Here is a 19105-nt window from a genome sequence, read left to right on the forward strand (position 1 = left end):
CAGAACAAATCCAGTTAATGTGAGAAGATTTTTACTGGCACTGGAGCACAGCTGCATTTCTGTGTCACGAATATTATATTGTTAAACTATTATGTGCTGTTTAAGAAGATGTCATTTGAAGTGGGGTTGTCACTTTTCCCCATTTTCCCCATGCTTTGACCCAAGCATATTTCAATACAGTCCCTCCTTGGGTTCTTGTCTGCAAATTGGCTGATGCATAATTCTGGAACAAGAAGAGAAGAGAATAAAAAAAGTTCAACAGTAAAACCATCATATGCCTTGAGGTCAGCTAAATCATGAAACATTTCAAGCAAATTTTATGACTCTTTACCTACAATACAAAAGTGCCTATAGTGGGAAAAGAAGCCTGTACAAGAACAATGGGACCTCAAACAGAAAGACAGCTCCATTAGAAGCTCCAACTCACTCCAACTTCCTTATCTGGTTTCTGCTGGATGTTGTAGGAGCAGATTTTGATGATGTTATGAGACCCTGATTTGGCAATGTAACATTCCTACCATTATTTGATTTTGTTTTGTTTTATTTTTCAGATTGAGAATATCACTCAAGGGAATACTTTCTGTTAATGGGAACTCCAGTTGGCTGTTATTAAGAGGCTTCCACAGTCAACTTCTATTGGCGATTTTTAAGGGCACAATTTGATGATGTTCTCTCTCTCTCTCTCTCTCTCCCACTCCCTCCATCCTTTCCTCCCTATGTATTGGCATATCTATTGACCAATGTTTTAACCTATCTACCTACATAACTCTGATTTATCTTGATCCTTTGTTATTTATTCTTTTATTTTGACTTGCAATGTACTTAATGAATGAACTCATGAATGAAGGTATTCATCCTTAACCAAAAGCATGGCTTTCAAAGATAATACTCTGGACTATATGGAGTCCTGTGCTCTGTGCAACTACTTTACTGGGACAGCAAAAATGCCAATTAGGAGTCACAGACTGCATGGCTCCCCAAACAAAAATATCAGTGATTCTCTACTCCTGACACATGAACACATGTACACAACTTAACAGGATAATTATACATGGTTGTGATGACAGCCCACAAATGAAAAATTGGTATCACTATCAACCTAAGATTGAGTACATAATGAAAATACGTATTGTCATATTGACTTTAAAATTATATAATAATGGTGCTAGAGAGCTGGTACAGTAGTTAAGAGCACTAGCTACTGTAGAAGTTGTCTTGAGAATGTTTTCCAGCATGCACATCAGGTGGCTCATATCAGCCTGTCACACACCTCCAAAGTGCCTGGACTCTGTTGTAGGCACTGTACTCACACACATAATCCCTCAAACATGGTTGCATATACGAAATTTTTGAAAAGATACTTTAAAATTTTTTCAACATTCACAAATAGCATGAAAGCAAAAATAAGGTACAATTTCAGGGGACAAAGGTTACTAGTGGAGAAAAAGAGAAGGGAGAGTTTTAGTGGAAGAACACTTTGAACAAAACACAATGATACACACACACACACACACACACACACACACATACACACACTCTGATGCAATTTGTATGCCAAGTATAATACTTAATTTTTAAAAGGTGCTCAATGGAAATAAAAGACAGGTTGGGCAATCAGTGGAATCTGAGGAAAGGCAAGGCAAGGCAAATTGTATACATAAATGCCTTCACTAAAATTGAGAATCAACAAATAGGGGCTGGTAAGATATCTTAGGGGCATTTATCATCAAGTCAATATGGAATTAACTCTCAGAATTTGTCTCTGATCTCTACTTGTGGACCATGGTATGCAAGAACATATGTGTACACACAAATAACACATGTCAGGAAAGTCAAAGTTAGCCAACAGTGGGACTTTGTTATTGATAAGAAAGAGCTGAACAGAAATGAAGGTCCTGAGAATGGTTAGAGAAAAAAGCCAACCATAAGCACAAAGGATAAATAAAAAGAGATAAACACAAGACATTGTATGAAGATCTAACATATGGGGTTCAAGAGATGTCCCAGTAGTTAGAAGACCTGGATTTAATTACAAGCATATACCTGATAGCATCAACATTTTCTAGGACCAGATCTCATGTACACTTTTGGCCTTTAAAGACATTGGTCGTACATTGTGAACATACATATAAGGCAGGCACTATCACATACACATAATATAGCTTCTATCTGATCATACATATTTTAGTTATAAATTAAATTTTTATATGCAACTGGATTTCAAGAATAAGAGGGGAAAGAACAGCATAGGGACAATTTTTAAACATTTTTTAAATGGACATGCATGGTATACACTCACAAATATGTGGAAATTAGCCATAAAGGACAGGATTATTGAAGCACAATCCATATACTTATGAAGCCAAACAACAAAGAATGTACACGGAAGGATGTTTGAATATTTCTTAGGAAAAGAAACAAAATAGATTTCAGAAATTAACAGAGAGAGGAAATTAGGTGGGAGAGGGAGGAGGGAGGGGAATAGGGTTGGAGTATCAGATGTAGGGAGAGCAGGAGAGAGTAAACAGAAATTGTGGGGGACATCTCTGAAACATGCAAGAGACCTGGGATGGGGAAAAACCCCAGGGTTTTGATGGGGGTGAGTCTAGTTGAGATTTCTTTCTTTTAAGCTGGGGATATAGATTATAAAGAGTCCATTTCCTATAGCTAGGAAGGACTCCCAGTGTAGGGATAAGGACAACAACCCATCCATAAAACTATCATCCCAAAATATGTCCTTTCTACCTACAAGATAGTAAGGGAAAATGATAGAGCAGAGACCGAAGGAATGACCAAGGAAGGACTGCCCCAAATTGAGACTCATTCCTTGGGCAAGAAACAAACTCTGACATTATTAATGATACTGTTATGTTTTCAAACAGGAGCCTAGCATAATTGTCCACCCAGAGTTTCCACCCAGGAACCAATGGAAAGAGATGCACAGACCCCCAACCAAAATTAAATCGAGCTTGGAAAGTCTTGTGGAAGAGTTGGGAGATGGAATAAGGGAAGAACTGAAGACATCAGGGACTTCACAGGAAAACCAAAAAGTCAACTAATCTGGACTGTTTGGGGGGTCCCAAAGACTGAACTACCAAACAGAGTGAGCATGGACTGTAACTAACTCCACTACCTCCATGTAGCAGATATACAGTTTGGTCTTCATGTGGATCCTTAAGCAATGGAAATGGATGCTGTCTCTTAATCTGTTGACTGCGTATGGGTCCACTAATGGGTTTGCCTTATCTTCCCTCAGTGGGAAATAATGCTCCTAATTTTTCAGTGACTTGATTTACCAGCATGGTGGTACCCAGGGGTTTCTCTCTTCTCAGAGAAAAGGGGGAGGGAAAAGAGAGGGAGGATATATGTGAAGAGGTACTGGGAGAAAGGGGGGCTGATATTGGAACATAAAGTAAATTTTAAAATGAGGGGGAGGAAAAACATCAGAGACAACTTAAAAAAAATTAAGGTTGGAATAAAGAATATATTATAGCCACAGATCTAAGATTATAAATGAATCCCAAGCATAGAGAGCTTAGGAAAAAAAGACATACATCTAGGTAAAACACTGGACCATCCAAGACAAAGAAATGAAGTAAACCTTAAAGTATTCATGATATTTAATACCAGGATAAATATAACTGTAACTCTTAAGACCATAATGTTTATGAAACATGGCTTTTCTCCTATAAGCTTAGGCTTGCTAACAAACAAAACAGACACAGATACAACAAATAAATCTTGTTCCACACATAGATGTTTCAAATGCATATATAATATGCATGTGGAAGGGAGAAGGGGTTGGGTTGCAATACACATGCATGTAGAGATGAGAGGTTGAAACTGGGTGTCTTAACTGTTCTCTGTTCTCAACATATATACATTTGTTTTTAATTTGGACAAATAGGTGTTTTTGTCTACATGCATGCATATGTACCAAATGTATGCAGTACCCCCAGAGGAGAGAATAATGCATTAGATCCCATGAAACTGGAGTTAGGTTATTGTCAAGTACTATTGTAGGTTCTGGAAACAGAGCTGAAGTCTACTGTAAGGATAAGTGTTCTTAACTACTGAGTCATCTCTTCAGGCCCTCCATCTCATTTGAGACATTTTATCAGGGTTAGACAGTGCCAGGTTGACTAACGAACTAATGAACATGCCTGACTTTTTTGTGGTTTCTGAGATACAATTCAGATTATCCTATTTATACAAAAAGTACCTTACAGACCCAGCTACCTTCCTAGACCCCACAAATATGATTCATCCCAGATGTTTTCTGTTGCTGCTGGCCTAAATCCATAGTGCTCCCATTTCACTGTAGAATTATGACTCCAGTCTAGATTAGAGGGACATTTGTAATATTCTGGGTAGAAGTTTAACAAATGAGGTTAGAGCATGTAACATTTGATAGCATAGACTAGAGATCACATGTATACATTAAGATGTCTCCTTAAAGAAGAAAATCCCATTGATACCTGCTGGCCCTATGGTAGATGGGTATCAAAACTATGACATGATACTCTTTCACTGTAAAGAAGGTTTCACCTACTTACCAGCAATTTCTCGTTTTGCCCTCTCTATGAGATCCGTTCTATTGAGCTTCTGAAAAATGTTGAAGGTTATATTCCAGGCTTGTTTCTCTTCATAATGTTTTAACAGTAAGTTGGCAAGGCCTTCCCGAGTTGCCCTCTTCACTTCTGTACAAGAAATTGTCAGCCCAAATTGCAAAATCTCCTGTTTGAGGAACTCCTTAAACTTCACAAATTCCCTCTTGTTTAGCTCTTTCAAGTACCACATAATGCCAAAATCAGAAAAGAAAGATGCCATCTTGTCTTAAGGAAAATAATCTAGTCTTCAGAGAGATGGGTACCAGGATAAAAAACACAGTATCTGTGGGAAAATCAGGCAAGCAGCTGAGATACAAAATTAGTTGGTCAATTAACTAAATTAAAAGGGGTCAGTTGGCTGGGGCATGTTTGACATCATAAAGGGTTGGCTGCAAATGTGCTGGGACATATGCTGTATCTTAAACATACTTGTAAGAAGCAGGGTATGCAGCCACAAACTCTTAAACTTCATATCTCTTTCTGGCAAGATATGCTGAAGTAATCATAATTCAGAATTTGAGAAAGTGGCCATCCATTGACTGTTCCAACTTGCAGCCAATATAATGAGAGGAAACCCACACCTGTCATTAAATAGATGGTCAGGAACCACTGATTGGTCAGCTGAGTAACCCAAGATAACCAAACACAATTGTCCAAAACAAAGTCAATGAAATGATTCCTAATGATTTTTCTGCTATACTCATAGATTAGTGTCTGTCTCAGTAATCATCATTGCATTGTCAATCAACTGAGATAAGCACATAGGGACCACAGCCAAACAGTAGATGGAGTCAGGGTAACCCCAAAAAAGAGGTAGAAAAAGGATTGTAAAACCAAGAGGATTGGAGGACACCAAAAGACCACAACCCACAGAATCAACAAAGAGGGTGCATAGAGGCTCACAGAGACTGAAGATACTGTCACACAGCCTGCATAGATCTGCATTAGTTCCTCTGATTATATGTTTCAGTTGTATAGCTTAGTGTTTCTGTGAAACCACTCACTGTAGGAGCAGGAGCTCTTTCTGACATTTGTGAGTGCACTTGACCCTTTCCTCCTACTGGGTTGCCTCATCTAGCCTTTATGAGGGTGTGTGCCTCGTCTTATTGAACTTTGATGTATTCCATTGTTTTTTCAGGGAGACCAGCTCACTTTTTGGAGGAGGGAGAGGGCAAAGGAGGAATTGATCTAAGAGTGGGAAAAGGTATGTGTGAAGGATACATGCAAGTAGGGGAAACTGCTTTTCGAATATAATGCATGTAAAGAAATAAAAATATGCTCTGTGTTGATGACACAGCCCAGTAATCCTAGCACTGGGAAAGCAGATAGAGAAGGATTTCTTTGGCTAGCTAGTTGGCTTTTCTAGCCAATTTCCTTGAGTTCCACGTTTAATGAGAAATTCTGTCTCAAAAACCAGGTCGAGAGTAATTGCAGAAGATCCTTGCTGTTGATATCTGGCTTCCACAAAAATACCACACTTCACATTTTCACACATACATGTGGCCACTAACTTCTCACATAGTACACTGTTCATTGTGTGTAATAAATAACAGCAGGGACTTTTTCTGTATGGGATAATATTAACTCTCAACTCATTACAAAGCACATTAAAAGAATAACATAGTGGCTCTCAAAATTCCTAATGCTACAACCGTTTAATACCATTTCTCATAATTTGATGACCTCCAACCATAAAGTTACTTTTGCTGCTTTTTTATGACTGCAGTTTTGCTACTTCATGAATAGTGATATAAATATGTTTTCCTATGTTCTTAGGGGCCGTCTATGAAACAGTGGTTCAACTCCCAAAAGGGTTGTCACACAGGTTGAGAACCAGCACAACAACACTGGAGAAGCAAAATGAGATTACCCTAAATAATTACTGATGGGGCTGGAATGATATCTTATGGGACAGTAAAAGGCATCCTGGTTCCTGGTTGACAAGGCTTGAGACCCAAGTGACCCTGAAAGGAAGGTAGTGTTTTGTCTGTCTCCCAGGAAACCAGGCTGGTCCCTAGCCCAGAGCACTCCTTAGATTTGTGACCATCAATCACTTAAGGACAATGCCCCAAGCCCCTTCACTGGTAGAGGATGTGGCCACAGGTCACATAGGCTCAAGACAGATCTCCATTATAATGAGGCACCTAAAGGCCTGGAGACTTAGTCAATGAATTTCTCTTCCCAGACACTCCTCCCTGCAAAAGGTATTTAATCCCAGGCCTACACTGAGAAGTGGAGTAAGATTTTACTCATCTACATTTTGCCATGACAATAAATGCTTTGAAACCATGGACTGCCTCCTTTTATTGGGATCTGCCCTGGGGAGCCACAGAGAAGGCCTTCACCTAAAGAACCTCCATCTAATCACCCAAAGAAAGCCTTCCTGTGCTTCCAGTGGTGGCAACTGCCAAACTCAAACCTACCACCATCTAGCCAAGGACTACTGTCCGTAGGACCAGACAGAGCTCCCTGCTTTTCCCACTTTTGCCCAGGTTAGATCAACCTCCTGGGCTCCCATTCTGTTCTCAGCTCTTCCTTAGCATTCCAGAAGCACCTGGATGCCCAAGAGGCTGAGAATCCTGCCTCCTTACAGGCCTAGAGACCCCCCGGCACCCCACCCCAAGCCAGCTCTGGCTGTGTTCCACTCCGAGACTGTTTCCCCACCCCCAGAGCAGTGTTCTGTGGCTGCCCTACAGCCATTCACCAGAGTGGGATAAGCAGGATCAACCTCCTTCCTACATCTTGCCTTCCAAAGAGCCTGAGCTATGTGGTGAAGCAGGAACCCTACCATTTAGCCTACAATTTTACAGCAGTTAAGATCATTCCAGTGCTCTTGCAGAAGGTGCAGGCTTGGTTTCCAGTATTCATACTGGGGGGGAGTCAGGGGGCACACAACTGCCTATAACTTTAAGTTCCACGGAATCTGACACTCTCTTATGGATTCTGCAGTTAGGGCATGCATGTTGTGTACTTTCATACACTCAGCAACACACATAAATATGAATAAATGTTCAAATAATTACTGGTACCGTGAACTATGGTTATATTTGGTAAAATACTAATACAGAAAAATATTAAAATGTTATTATGATAACAATATTATGGTACATGTTACAATTTTGTCACAAAACATCGGTAACTATAAACAGCTGAGTGTAGTGGCATTGGGCTGGGATACCAGCTACTTTAGAGGAAGAGGCAGGAGGATTGACAACTTCAGGGACTGCCAACAAACACAAAAATCAAGACAAGCCCAGGCAACTTAGTGAAACCCTATCTAAAAGAATGTGGGGTTATAGAGATTGCTCAGTGGTTAGAAGTACTTCCTGCTCTTACAGAATACATGAGTTCATAGGCCAGGACCCATATGGTGGCTTAGAATGATAGTTAGGCACAGCTCAGAGATTAAGAGTGCCTGCTGATCATACAGAGAACCTGAGTTCAGTTGCCAGCATCCATATCAGATGGCTCACAGCCAACTGTAACTGAAGTTCAAGGCCATGTGATACCTTCATCTGGCCTCCCAGAGAACCAACATGGATGTGGTCCACTGACAAAACTGTCATACACATGCTAAGTGAACAAATAAATAAATAAGATATTATTCTTGAAAACAAAACAAACACAAAAAGAGGTCTGTCAGTGTTAGACTGCTTGTGTAGTGTGTGCACTGTAGTAGGTTCAGTCTTCAGCATTGCAAAAAAAAGCAAAACAAAACAAACAAAGAAAATGGATATGACATCCAAAGGAAGGCATAACATAATTATGGTGTCCACAAATTTTAACTCTAAGACAAAAGGCACTGAAAGGAAAACCCTCACTAGATTAGATCTCATGCAGAAAATACGAGAATATTAACCTATATCCACCTAGCACATCTACAATATAAAGCAAATAGACTTATCTGTAAGGAGTGGGGGTGTACATGAAGGAGTGTCCTTTCAACAAATCTTAATAAAACAACACAGTCTATGTGTAAAGTAAAATGAACTGGCTCGCATAGAATGAATCCTCAGATTGTCTTCTGGTCCCTACTTATCCCCTGTGGACACATATATTCACACTCATGTTAAGATGTTAAAGAGTATTCATCATTAATAATAGGAAAATAAAAACAATGTGATATCCTCATATACCTAAGGAAACAGAGTGAGGGGCTGTTGATGTAGTTCAGGTGGAAGAATGCTTGCCTAGCATATAGGCAACACTAATTCTGTTTCAATATCACCTGTACAGGAAGGAAGGAAGGAAGGAAGGAAGGAAGGAAGGAAGGAGGAAGGAAGAAGGAAAGAAGTGATTATGAGATCTACACTTGAGTAGCCTTAGGATTCAAATGAGATTATAAAACGGAAAGAGAAAATTGACTCTTATAAGCAGGCATCTGACACCACAAACACTCATACGCATGTGTACACCTTTGTATACATACACCCCACACAAATAAAATATAATAAAAATTATAAATACATATGTGTGTTCAATCCACACTTGGTTTATTGAGATGCAACTTCAATGTAAGTTGAGAAATCCATATATCTGAAAAGATCACTTCTGGACTTTTTGAAAAACAGATGAAATTCTCAATCTACTATATCTAAAAGCCCAAGGTGAGACATTACCTAACATTTAGACTCTTTAGAAGGCAACTGATATATATCAAGACATAGAAAAATTTGGAGAGAATTCTAGAGTGCTGGGTAGGGCACGTAGATAGCAGATATTTCTCTGTTGGACAGCTTGAGGTAGGATAGGAAAATACTGAATTGTGGTGACATGGGAAAAGAGAGGCTTTGGGAGGAAAGATGCTATGCTCTAGAGATCTGCACTCCCATTGTAACTGATAAAAAAGTCAGAATCACACCCCAATGACAAGACCGTAAAGGCCCACTGACACTTTCTGTGTGCTTCAAGTGACATCTTATCTAAGAGGGTGAATAATCTGTTATTACTTAGAGCTAGGTGATGTCTTCCTGAAGACATCCCTCTCAAGTATAACAAAATAACAGGAAATTAGTTCATGTTTACTTCTAGCTAAAACAGTGGTTTTCAACCTGTGATCATTGCTCCTTAAAGACTGAGTGACATTTGAATGGGATCATGGATTCTACATATTAGATATTTACATTATGATTCACAACAGTAGGAAAATTACAGCACAAAATAGCAATGAAATAATTTTATCATTGAAGGCTACCACAACATTAGGGTCACAACATTAGGAAGGATGCAAAGCATTAGACTAACAAAACAAACAACCTTGACTTTCTAGTATTCTTTTATCCTGCCCTAGAGGATAACCCTCATTTAGCCACCTTAAACATTTGTGTGATCAGAAAAAGCCTTCAAATTTTAATCTTTACGTAAATTCTTATTTAAGGTATTTTGAAATCCTTTTTGTACTTGTCTGTGTGTATGTTTGTGATATGTGATTGTGTGTGTGTGTGTGTGAGAGAGAGAGAGAGAGAGAGAGAGAGAGAGAGAGCGAGCGAGCATTTCTATCTTCAGAAAACAAGCTGTTAATTCTTTATTTGTGATAAAGATTACAGGTAAATTTGCAGGTGTCTCAATTACAAAATGATATTAAGTAGGTGGTGTAATACTGACAGGAGGAACTATGGAGACAAAATATGAAGTAGAGACTGAAGTAAAGGCCATCCAGAGACTACCCCACCTGGATTCATCCCATATGTAGACACCAAACTGAGACACCATTAAGAATTATGTAAATAACATTCTTGAACAGGATGCAATTGCTGCCAACAAACACCTCATTGTGGCCATGGCTGTTTGAGCAAGATCAAGCTAGTCAACATTCTAGCATGGATGGAAGAGGGGGTTACAAGGTCCCATTCCTAACTGAGGAGATAATGGCACTTGATAACTACTGAGCCGAACCATTCTTCCATGAGGAGGGGACTTTCCTGGTAGTTGACAGTTCAAGTAAGTGACCTCACAACTGAGCACATATACTAACTGGACTATATTTAGCTTGGTATTTCATGAGCAAGTTATATACCTTAAGTGAGAAACAACAAAGAGGGGAACCTAAATGAGAAGAAAATAGTAAACAAAATAGAGTGAGTGAGTGGAAAAAGAAAGGAAGAGAGAGACCGAGGGAGAGAGGAGAAAATAAAGAGGGGGAAGGAGGAGCAGGGACTGTGCCTGGAAGTCATGAGATTCTTTGAGGAATAAACAAGTCTAAATATATATGTGCCAGACAGCAATGACACAAAACTTGAATCCCAGTATGCAGGATGCAGAGGAATGCGGAGGAAGATCTCGGAGTAGGAGGTCAGCCTAGACCATAGAAAAAGATCCAGGACAGGCAGGACTACATATGGGATCTCTTTCTCAAAAAGCCAAAAAAGGTAAAAGAAAAAAAATGTCACCTGGTGGTGCACTCAGAAGGCAGAGGCAGGTGTATCTCTTGAGTTAGAAGCAGAACAATGCTACAAAATGAGGCATTGTGTCAAAGAGAAAAGGAATAAAAGCAGGAAAAACATGGAAAAAAGAATAACAAATGAATAATAAGAAGCACCAGCTAGCATCCAGAATCCTAACAACATACACTAATGGTATTAAAAGCAGGTACAGTCACAAGTTCAGCCCACCATATTCATGATTTTGTTCATATACACAGGCTCCTGGAGAAGATATTTTTTACCCTCCATTTTTGTTTATTTAAAGCTTCCAGCTCTAGAGATCAAACTCAGGGCTTCAGGATACGCAAGTGTACTTACCACCAAGCTAAACCTTCAACTGCAAAGGGAAAGGTAGAAGGCTAACTTTACCAGGTGAAACAATTTCCTCTCCAAGACTTCAGGTTCTAAATATCTTCATCAGAAAGTTGGGTCAAAACAATGTCATTTTGTCACTCCAGAAATTATTTTACACACACACACACACACACACACACACACACACACACACCTCTCACATGATATGTACATGATATTTGTGCTTGAGACACAAGCTTCATACTGCGAGTGGTTAAAAATTTTTAATATGAAAACATAGCTGGCCATTTAAAACAATACCCTAAGTATATTGAATGGACTTTGTTCTCTTTTTCTTTATTTTAAATTTATTTTTTATGGAAAACACATTCTGTAGAAAAGGCTGACCTCAAACTCTGATATTCCCCTGCCTCTATATCATTTTTTCTTTTCAGAACACAAACTCTTAATTATTTATGGAAAAAAAGGTATAGGTAAATTTTCAGGGGGTTCTGTTACAAAATTATATAATGCAAGTGGTTTGAAACTACAGAAAATTGAGTTAAGAATGTGGTTTTACTAGTAGTATGCTTACTAAATATGTACAGATCCCAGCGTTCCCTCCCTAGCAACAAAGAAATCAGATGTGTTGTTGCACACCTGCCATTAGTAGAACCTAGGATGTGAAAACAGGTGGATTAGAAGTTTAAGGTAATTCTTGCCTACACAGAGATTTCTCAGCTAGCCCAAAATCCTTAAGACTGTCTCAAAAACCCAAACAACTCCAATAATATCAAAATCATTTAGAATTGTATTGCCTCCGCATTTCCAGGCAAAGGTCACCAGCTTCACATTCCCTCCCTCAGGTATCCACTGACTTGCCCCTTTTGAGCTCCTACTTTGCTGAAAATCTTTGTCTTTTCCTTGCAGCTACTTAACTCTAATACCAGCTTTGATTATCACATTACATTTTCCTGGTGTTTTAGTTTCCACATGGTTACACTTAGAAAGACTGATTACATTTACAATAACTTTTTACCACCTTTTGAGGTATTATAGTTCAGGACTTTGATATATTTGTATAGCTCAGGACCCACAATTCCAACTCTCCAGGCAACAGTAATGACCACTTTTTATCACTGTGCAAGCAACCTTGTCCATGCATTTCCCTAAGAGCCAAGGGGGGAAATACTCTGAGTCTTTAAAGGGTGAACTGTGGTGAAGGGTTTAGATCAAATACTGGGTGTATCTATACTTGCCTGCTTCTCTGTGTGATCTCCTTGTTCTCAGCCTCAAACCCATGAATATAAGTATAAATATATAAACATATCTCTATCCCCTTCTACATTCTCAAGTATCCAAATTTCATAATGCCTACATGAATTATTAATAATCTTTTGTTCTGTGAGGCCTCAGGAGCACCCACCCTAAGGAGGTCTCCAGCCTAGCTAACAATGTGATCAGTCTACTTACTTCAAAGTCAGGAAAAGCCACAAAAAGTCAGAGGGATTGTCTGCGGATCCAGATGAAGCAAGTCCTCAAGGATTTGGATGAGTAATTTTATTTTTCCCTTTAAAAACAAAAAATGAAATAAAGTATTGCAAGATATCTTGGCTACCTTGCTAAAGTAAATCCAAATAACCATGACAGAGAATACAAAATGGTTCTAGTGGGTCTAGACACATGAGGGAGGAAAAAGGGAGGACAAATGTAGGACACCCACCCCCTTCTTATTTAACAAAAAAAAATAAATACGTACAAAAGAAAAAAAGCTAAAGACAGGATTTGTTGACTCACGCTCTAGGACTTCCAGGTTAGTTCTTAATATATGGCAGCTGGAACTCGGTAGAAAATGTCTATGGTGCCGTGTGATTGGCTAGTGAGTCACCCCCTTTCATTGGTAGAGAGGAGGGAAGTGTGGCAAAAGAAAGGATATGATTAAGTTTAAGGTAGGGTGTGTGAATCTCAACCCTCAAGTCCAGGTATTCTACAGAAAGCTGAGGTTGCAGTGAATCTGAATATCAATTTCTGGATAGGGATCTCCAAGACTGTACAGATGGATCCTTTTATTATCCATGTGTGATATTATTTTATATGTGCCATCACTATTTAGCATTTAAAAGGAAATTATAAATGAGGGTAGAAGTCTGTCTCTGAACCCCACTCCCCCAATGCTATGTAGTCCAGGCTGAAACAGAACTCCATTTCTTCCTGTCTCAGCCTCTTGAGTGCCAGGAATACAGGTGTATTCAACACTTATGCTTAAATTTCAAGTTCTAACTATCCTTATCAAGTCTGCTCCTTTTCCTGGCTTGTATTGACCATGGTCAACTGCAGTATGAAAATATTAAGTGGGAGAGGGGCTAGCAGTAAGAAGGCTCAGCTGGTTGTACTTGATTGACATCAAACCTTGAAGACATGAAAGGAGCAATTTACTCCTGCAAAATGTCCTCTGATATACTCTTATATGCACAATTTATAGCGGGATAAATAAATGTAGTACATGTCTTAAAAGTTAAGTGGTAGATCCCATAAATAAAGAACTCAATATTATTAAACAATTTTTAGTGCGTATAATTGATGTTGTTCTGTTTTATTATGTTATTGTCATTAATAATTTGTTTTGCCTAATGTATAGATTAAACTTCTGCAGGTGAATTTATGAAAAAAAGTAAACAGGGATCTACTATAACTTAGTTTAACACATCTACTGCATACACTGGGCAACTTTGAATGGACATAGTTAATGTAAATATATATTAAATAAATATTGGTATACATTACAAGAAGATGGTCAGGATTTTCTATTGACTTTATGTTCATCAACTTGTATTACATCTATTTATTTTTTGGTAATCATGGCTGGCTAGGTGTGGAACAGAAGCTTGGTCTTTGAGCATGTCTAACAAATGCTCCACCACCCAACTAAAGCTGCACCCTGTTTCCTATCCAGTGTGGTCCGGTATTGTCATCATGGTGCCACTCCCCCTACCCCCACTTCACCCCAAAACGCTGCTTTGAAACCTGTGAACCTGAGTTTGATTCTGGGGACATATTTTGTGGAAGAGAGAACCGACTTTCCTGAGTTTACCTCTGACCTCCACACATACATATGGACCTGTGGACACACACACACACATACACACACACACACACACACACACACACACACACACACACACACACACACACACAAACACTTACCACATCACACACTTTAAAACAATCATATCATATTAAAGAATCTTTTCTTTCATCATGAGATTTTTGTGCTTTGGTTTTGGGTCTCTTTTTGGGTTAATTTCTAGTTTATAAAGGCTGGGGAGTATAAAGAGATATTACAGCTTTTGCATTTTCCTTATTTAATTCTACTGAGAGGATCATCATTTTTCCTTTGTGGTGCATCACAGTGGGGAATCCACTGTAGAGGCCTCACTGTAGCCAAGGGAACACAGTACACTTGGCTGATTTTATGAAGATAGCTACAGGTGAAAAGCAGTCCTCAGCAATGGTTACAGATACCCAGGTGATTCTAGAATGCTGAATCCTGTGTTAAGGATCTAGACCAGTTGTACTTAACCTTCCTAATGCCATCTAGCTGGTCCTTCAGTAGAATTTGTGATATCTCTCACATTTACATGGAACCTTGGCAGGTGATAATTTAGCTTATTCCCCAACGTAGTTTATAGCACCTTATCTATACTAAATTGAGTTTGTATGTGGAAAAATTCCTTGACTTCTGTGCCCTACATATCACTTGCTGTGAGGTTCTTACCTGATGCCCCAGGAGTTCTGATATTATCAGCTGGTGTGGACCATTTTTCAAACAGCAGATGCTGTAACAACTGCAATGAGCAAGGCTTCTGGGGTGTCCAGTCTAGCTCAGAAATGCATAGGTGTTTGTTTTGTTTTGTTTTGTTTTGTTTTGTTTTTTATTTTCTCTTTGAGGAGTTACTGTAGCTTTGGAGGTGTGTCTAGCCTGTGTTCTGAACACCATTTGCATCTGGAGATTGCTCTGAATGTGATCCATTATAACATTGTGAACTTCGAACACCTAACACCCCCACAAACACATACACATATTAAATTATGTATAAAAAGTCATTCACACATATGTGCACACATGCAATTAAAACTTTTAAAAGGAATATGAAGGAAAACCTGTGAGTCTGAAAACTTTCTGATGTTGGGAAAATTTTATACAATTGATTATCAAACTAGGAAACTGAATAGGAAAAAAATGAAAATAACACTCTATTATACTAGCTAATTCAGTTCAAATAGAAAGGGAAAACACTGAACATCATATAGAAAAAATGACATGATGTTTACCAAAGATAAGAAGTCTTAAAATGTGTGATATTGTCTGTGAGAAATAGAATATTTTTTTGTTGTTTTCATTTAGTTGTAGTGGGTAAAACATTGAAAGTAAAAATGTGAAATCTCCAATGACACTGGCAAAAGGAATTATGGCTTAAGAGGGATGACACTGTCTTCAATAGAAATTTAACTTCGCTCCTTAACTATTCTTTCATTTTAAAATGATTTATTTTTTCTTTTTACGTGAATTCGTGTTTTCATATATATATATATATATATATATATATATATATATATATATATATATCAGTGTGAGAGCATTGAGTCACTCAGAACTGAAACTAAAGACAGTTGGGAGCTGCCCTCTGGGTCCTGGGAATTGAAACAAGATCTTCTGGTGGAGTGTCTTAATTCCTGACATCTTAATTCCTGATAATCTCTCCACCTCCCTAATTATTTGATTTATATAGATTTTCTAGCCATGCTTCTTTGCTTATTTTCCAGAATTCATGTATTGTCTTCTTCATTTCTTTGCCTCATACCATATATTCCCATATTTTCCATTTTTTTCAGTTCAGCTAGATTTAAAACATTGCTCCTTTAAATTATTTTGGGTTTATGTTTGTTCATTTCCTATATTACTTCCTTAAAAAAATTGTTTTAAGAAAGTCTGTCCCGCGGTTCAGGTTGGACTTGAGCTTTCTGCACAGCTGAAGATGACTTTGAACTCCTAATTCCCTTTGGTCTCATTAAGTTCTGGGATTGCAGGTGTACACCACAAACTCTGTGGTTGCAGATGATGTACACAACTGCCCCTGGCTTATGTTGTACTTGAGTCTCAAACTCAGGACCTCTTGCCTACTAAGCAAGCACTCCACTGAGCTGTACCCCAGTTGCTTATTTTTATTTTACTTACTATTACATGTAAGCATATAATACATTAAACATATTGTCTCCCATACTGCCTCTCCCCTAACATATTTATTGTCTCTTAAAACTTTTTGAGTTTTAAAATTTTTATGTGAATAGGTGTTTCGCTTGCCTGTATGTGAATGTACTACATGCAGTCAGGATCTTCAGAGATCAGGAAATGTTTATTGGTCCTATGGGATTGGTGATAAATATGGTTGTGAACTGATGTGGGAACTAGGAATCAAATCCTGGTTTTATGCTTGAACAGCAAGTGCTCTTAATTACTGAGTTATCTCTCCAGGAATTTTTCCTTAATTAATTTATTCAATTTATATCCAATAACAGCCCCCCCCACCTTCAGTGTCCCCTTCTCCTTCAAGTCCTCCCACAACCCTCCCTTCACCTCTGAGAAATGGGGCTTCCAGGATATTAACCCACTCAAGCACCTGAAGTCACTGTAGCACTAGGCATATCTTCTCCTACTGAGGGCAGACATTGTAGGCCAGTTAGGGGAATGGGATCTACAGACAGGCAACAGAGTCAAGGTAAGTCCCCACTCCAGTTGTTGGTGGACCTGCATAAAGACCAAGCTACAATCTGCTATTTGTGTGCAGAGGCAGGGAGGGCTAGGCCTAGCCCTTGTATGCTCTTTGCTTGGTGATTTCAATTCTGGGAAACTTCAAGGGCACAGGATAGTTGACTATGATGGTCTTCTGTGAACTCCCTATCCCCTCACCTCAGAGTTCCTCAATCCTTCCCCTAACAGTTTCCTAAGACTTACTGAGCTTACTATAATGTTTAACTGTGGATCTCTGCATCTCTTTTGGTGAGCTGCTAGGTAGAGTCTGCGGAGCACAATTATGTCAGGCTCCAATTGTTGAATCCAGGCTTCCAGATACAAAGTCTGAGCCTCCAAAGTAGGAAAGAAGGCTTGCAATGTGTCCTATTGATCTCTGAGAACAGCTCAGTACCCACATACACCTCATTGTCAGGAGTTGTTGTATACTCTGTATATCCATGGAACCTGTGTATCCATGCCAGAAGTGACAAATATAGCTGTCAACAGTGTCTTCACATATTGTGTCATTGTGACAAGGACTATACCAATAATGAGGTGTCAAAGCCTCATCATAGTAATTCTTGTATATGTATTATCCATGCAGTCACATTAGTAACTGCTTCCTTCATCCACACATAGATCTCCATGGAAATGTTGCTGAGTAGCACATTCAGCAAAGTTCAGTTCTCAGTGGTCTCTAAGGAATCCAGGTGCACAGTCACAGAAGTGAACCCCAAGAGCATCCTGACATGCAGGTTACCATGTACATATGGCTGGGATCCACATACATCAATTTCCAACTTACAGTTCACAGTAGAATACTCTTGAGGCAGACACACATGTATCTTAATATCTCACTGAAGTCTCCTAGAGTTTTAGAAGTTGTATTTGTGTGTGAGGGGGCTGTATGTATGTATGTATGTATGTATGTATGTATGTATGTATGTGTATGTGTGGTGGGCGTTTGAATACTCTAATATAGGTGCGTTCAGAGACTAGAAGACAACATTTAATCCTCTGGAGCTTCTGTTACAGATGGTTAGGAGAGGTCTGAGATGTATTTTTAGAGTCCAACACTACTACTACTATGCAAGTATCTTCTGAGGCTTCTCTCCAGCCATTTAAAGTAAAAAAAATTAGTTAACATCTGAATAATAGGATTCAGATGACACTTTATACAGATATAACACTTTGTTTTGTCAGTTTTCATCCCACCACTATCCTCCCTGCCATATCTTCTTCCTACCAACCACCTCCCTTCCACATGCTGACTTTTATCTATCAATTCCCTTCACCTAAATAATACCTTCTACTTTCTTTCCTTTATTTTTATTAAAAATATTTGTTTCCTCATATAACATCCTAGATATGGTCTTCCCTCCTTCTACACCTCCAAGCCTCTCCCTCCCACCTGGATACACCCTCTTTCTCTCATTACAAAGAAAACAACAGGCTCCTAAGAAGTAAAGTATGACAAAATAAAACATAATATTCTAATAGAAATCTATCATATCAGAGTTGGAAACTATAAAGAAAGAGAAGGAAAGGTGCCCAAGAGAAGGTAGAAGAATCAGAGATATACTCATTCACACTCAGGAATACCATAAACAGATTAAATAGGAACTATAATATATACTTGGAAAAACAGTTGCAAACCCATGTATGCCCCATGCTTGCTGCTTCTGTCTCTTAGTTCATGTGGTCTTTGCTTGTGCTGATGAAGAGGGCACTACGATACAAATGAGGATGCTTTCAGCTAACCATCGGACTGAGCTTGGGGACCCTAATAGAGGAGTTAGAGAAAGGACTGAAGGAGCTGAAGGTGTTTGCAACCCCATAGGAAGAACAACAATATCAACCAACCAGACACAACCAGAGCTCCCAGGGACTAAAGCACCAACCGAAGAATAGACATGGAGGGACCAATGACTCCAGCCACATATGTAGAGGAGTATTACATTGTCTGGTATTAAGAAGAGAAGAAGCCC

At 38.9% G+C, this 19105-nt stretch overlaps 1 protein-coding gene and 1 long non-coding RNA gene across 3 annotated transcripts in view; both read right to left on the bottom strand.

Moving 5' to 3' along the window:
• Nucleotides 1-4830, bottom strand: part of Nlrp4al1 (NLR family, pyrin domain containing 4A like 1) — a 33154-nt gene extending 28324 nt beyond the window's left edge. Inside the window, exon 1 of the mRNA XM_087559916.1 lies at nucleotides 4557-4830. Within this exon, the coding sequence (XP_087416042.1) occupies nucleotides 4557-4830 (274 nt within the window). The remainder of the gene's footprint in view (nucleotides 1-4556) is intronic.
• Nucleotides 1-19105, bottom strand: part of LOC102549242 (uncharacterized) — a 1084685-nt gene that overhangs the window by 49822 nt on the left and 1015758 nt on the right. The window lies entirely within an intron of this gene.

This window comes from Rattus norvegicus, chromosome 7, assembly GCF_021556685.1.
Source record: "Rattus norvegicus strain SHRSP/BbbUtx chromosome 7, alternate assembly SHRSP_T2T, whole genome shotgun sequence".
In the NCBI taxonomy this organism is placed as follows: Eukaryota; Metazoa; Chordata; class Mammalia; order Rodentia; family Muridae; genus Rattus; species Rattus norvegicus.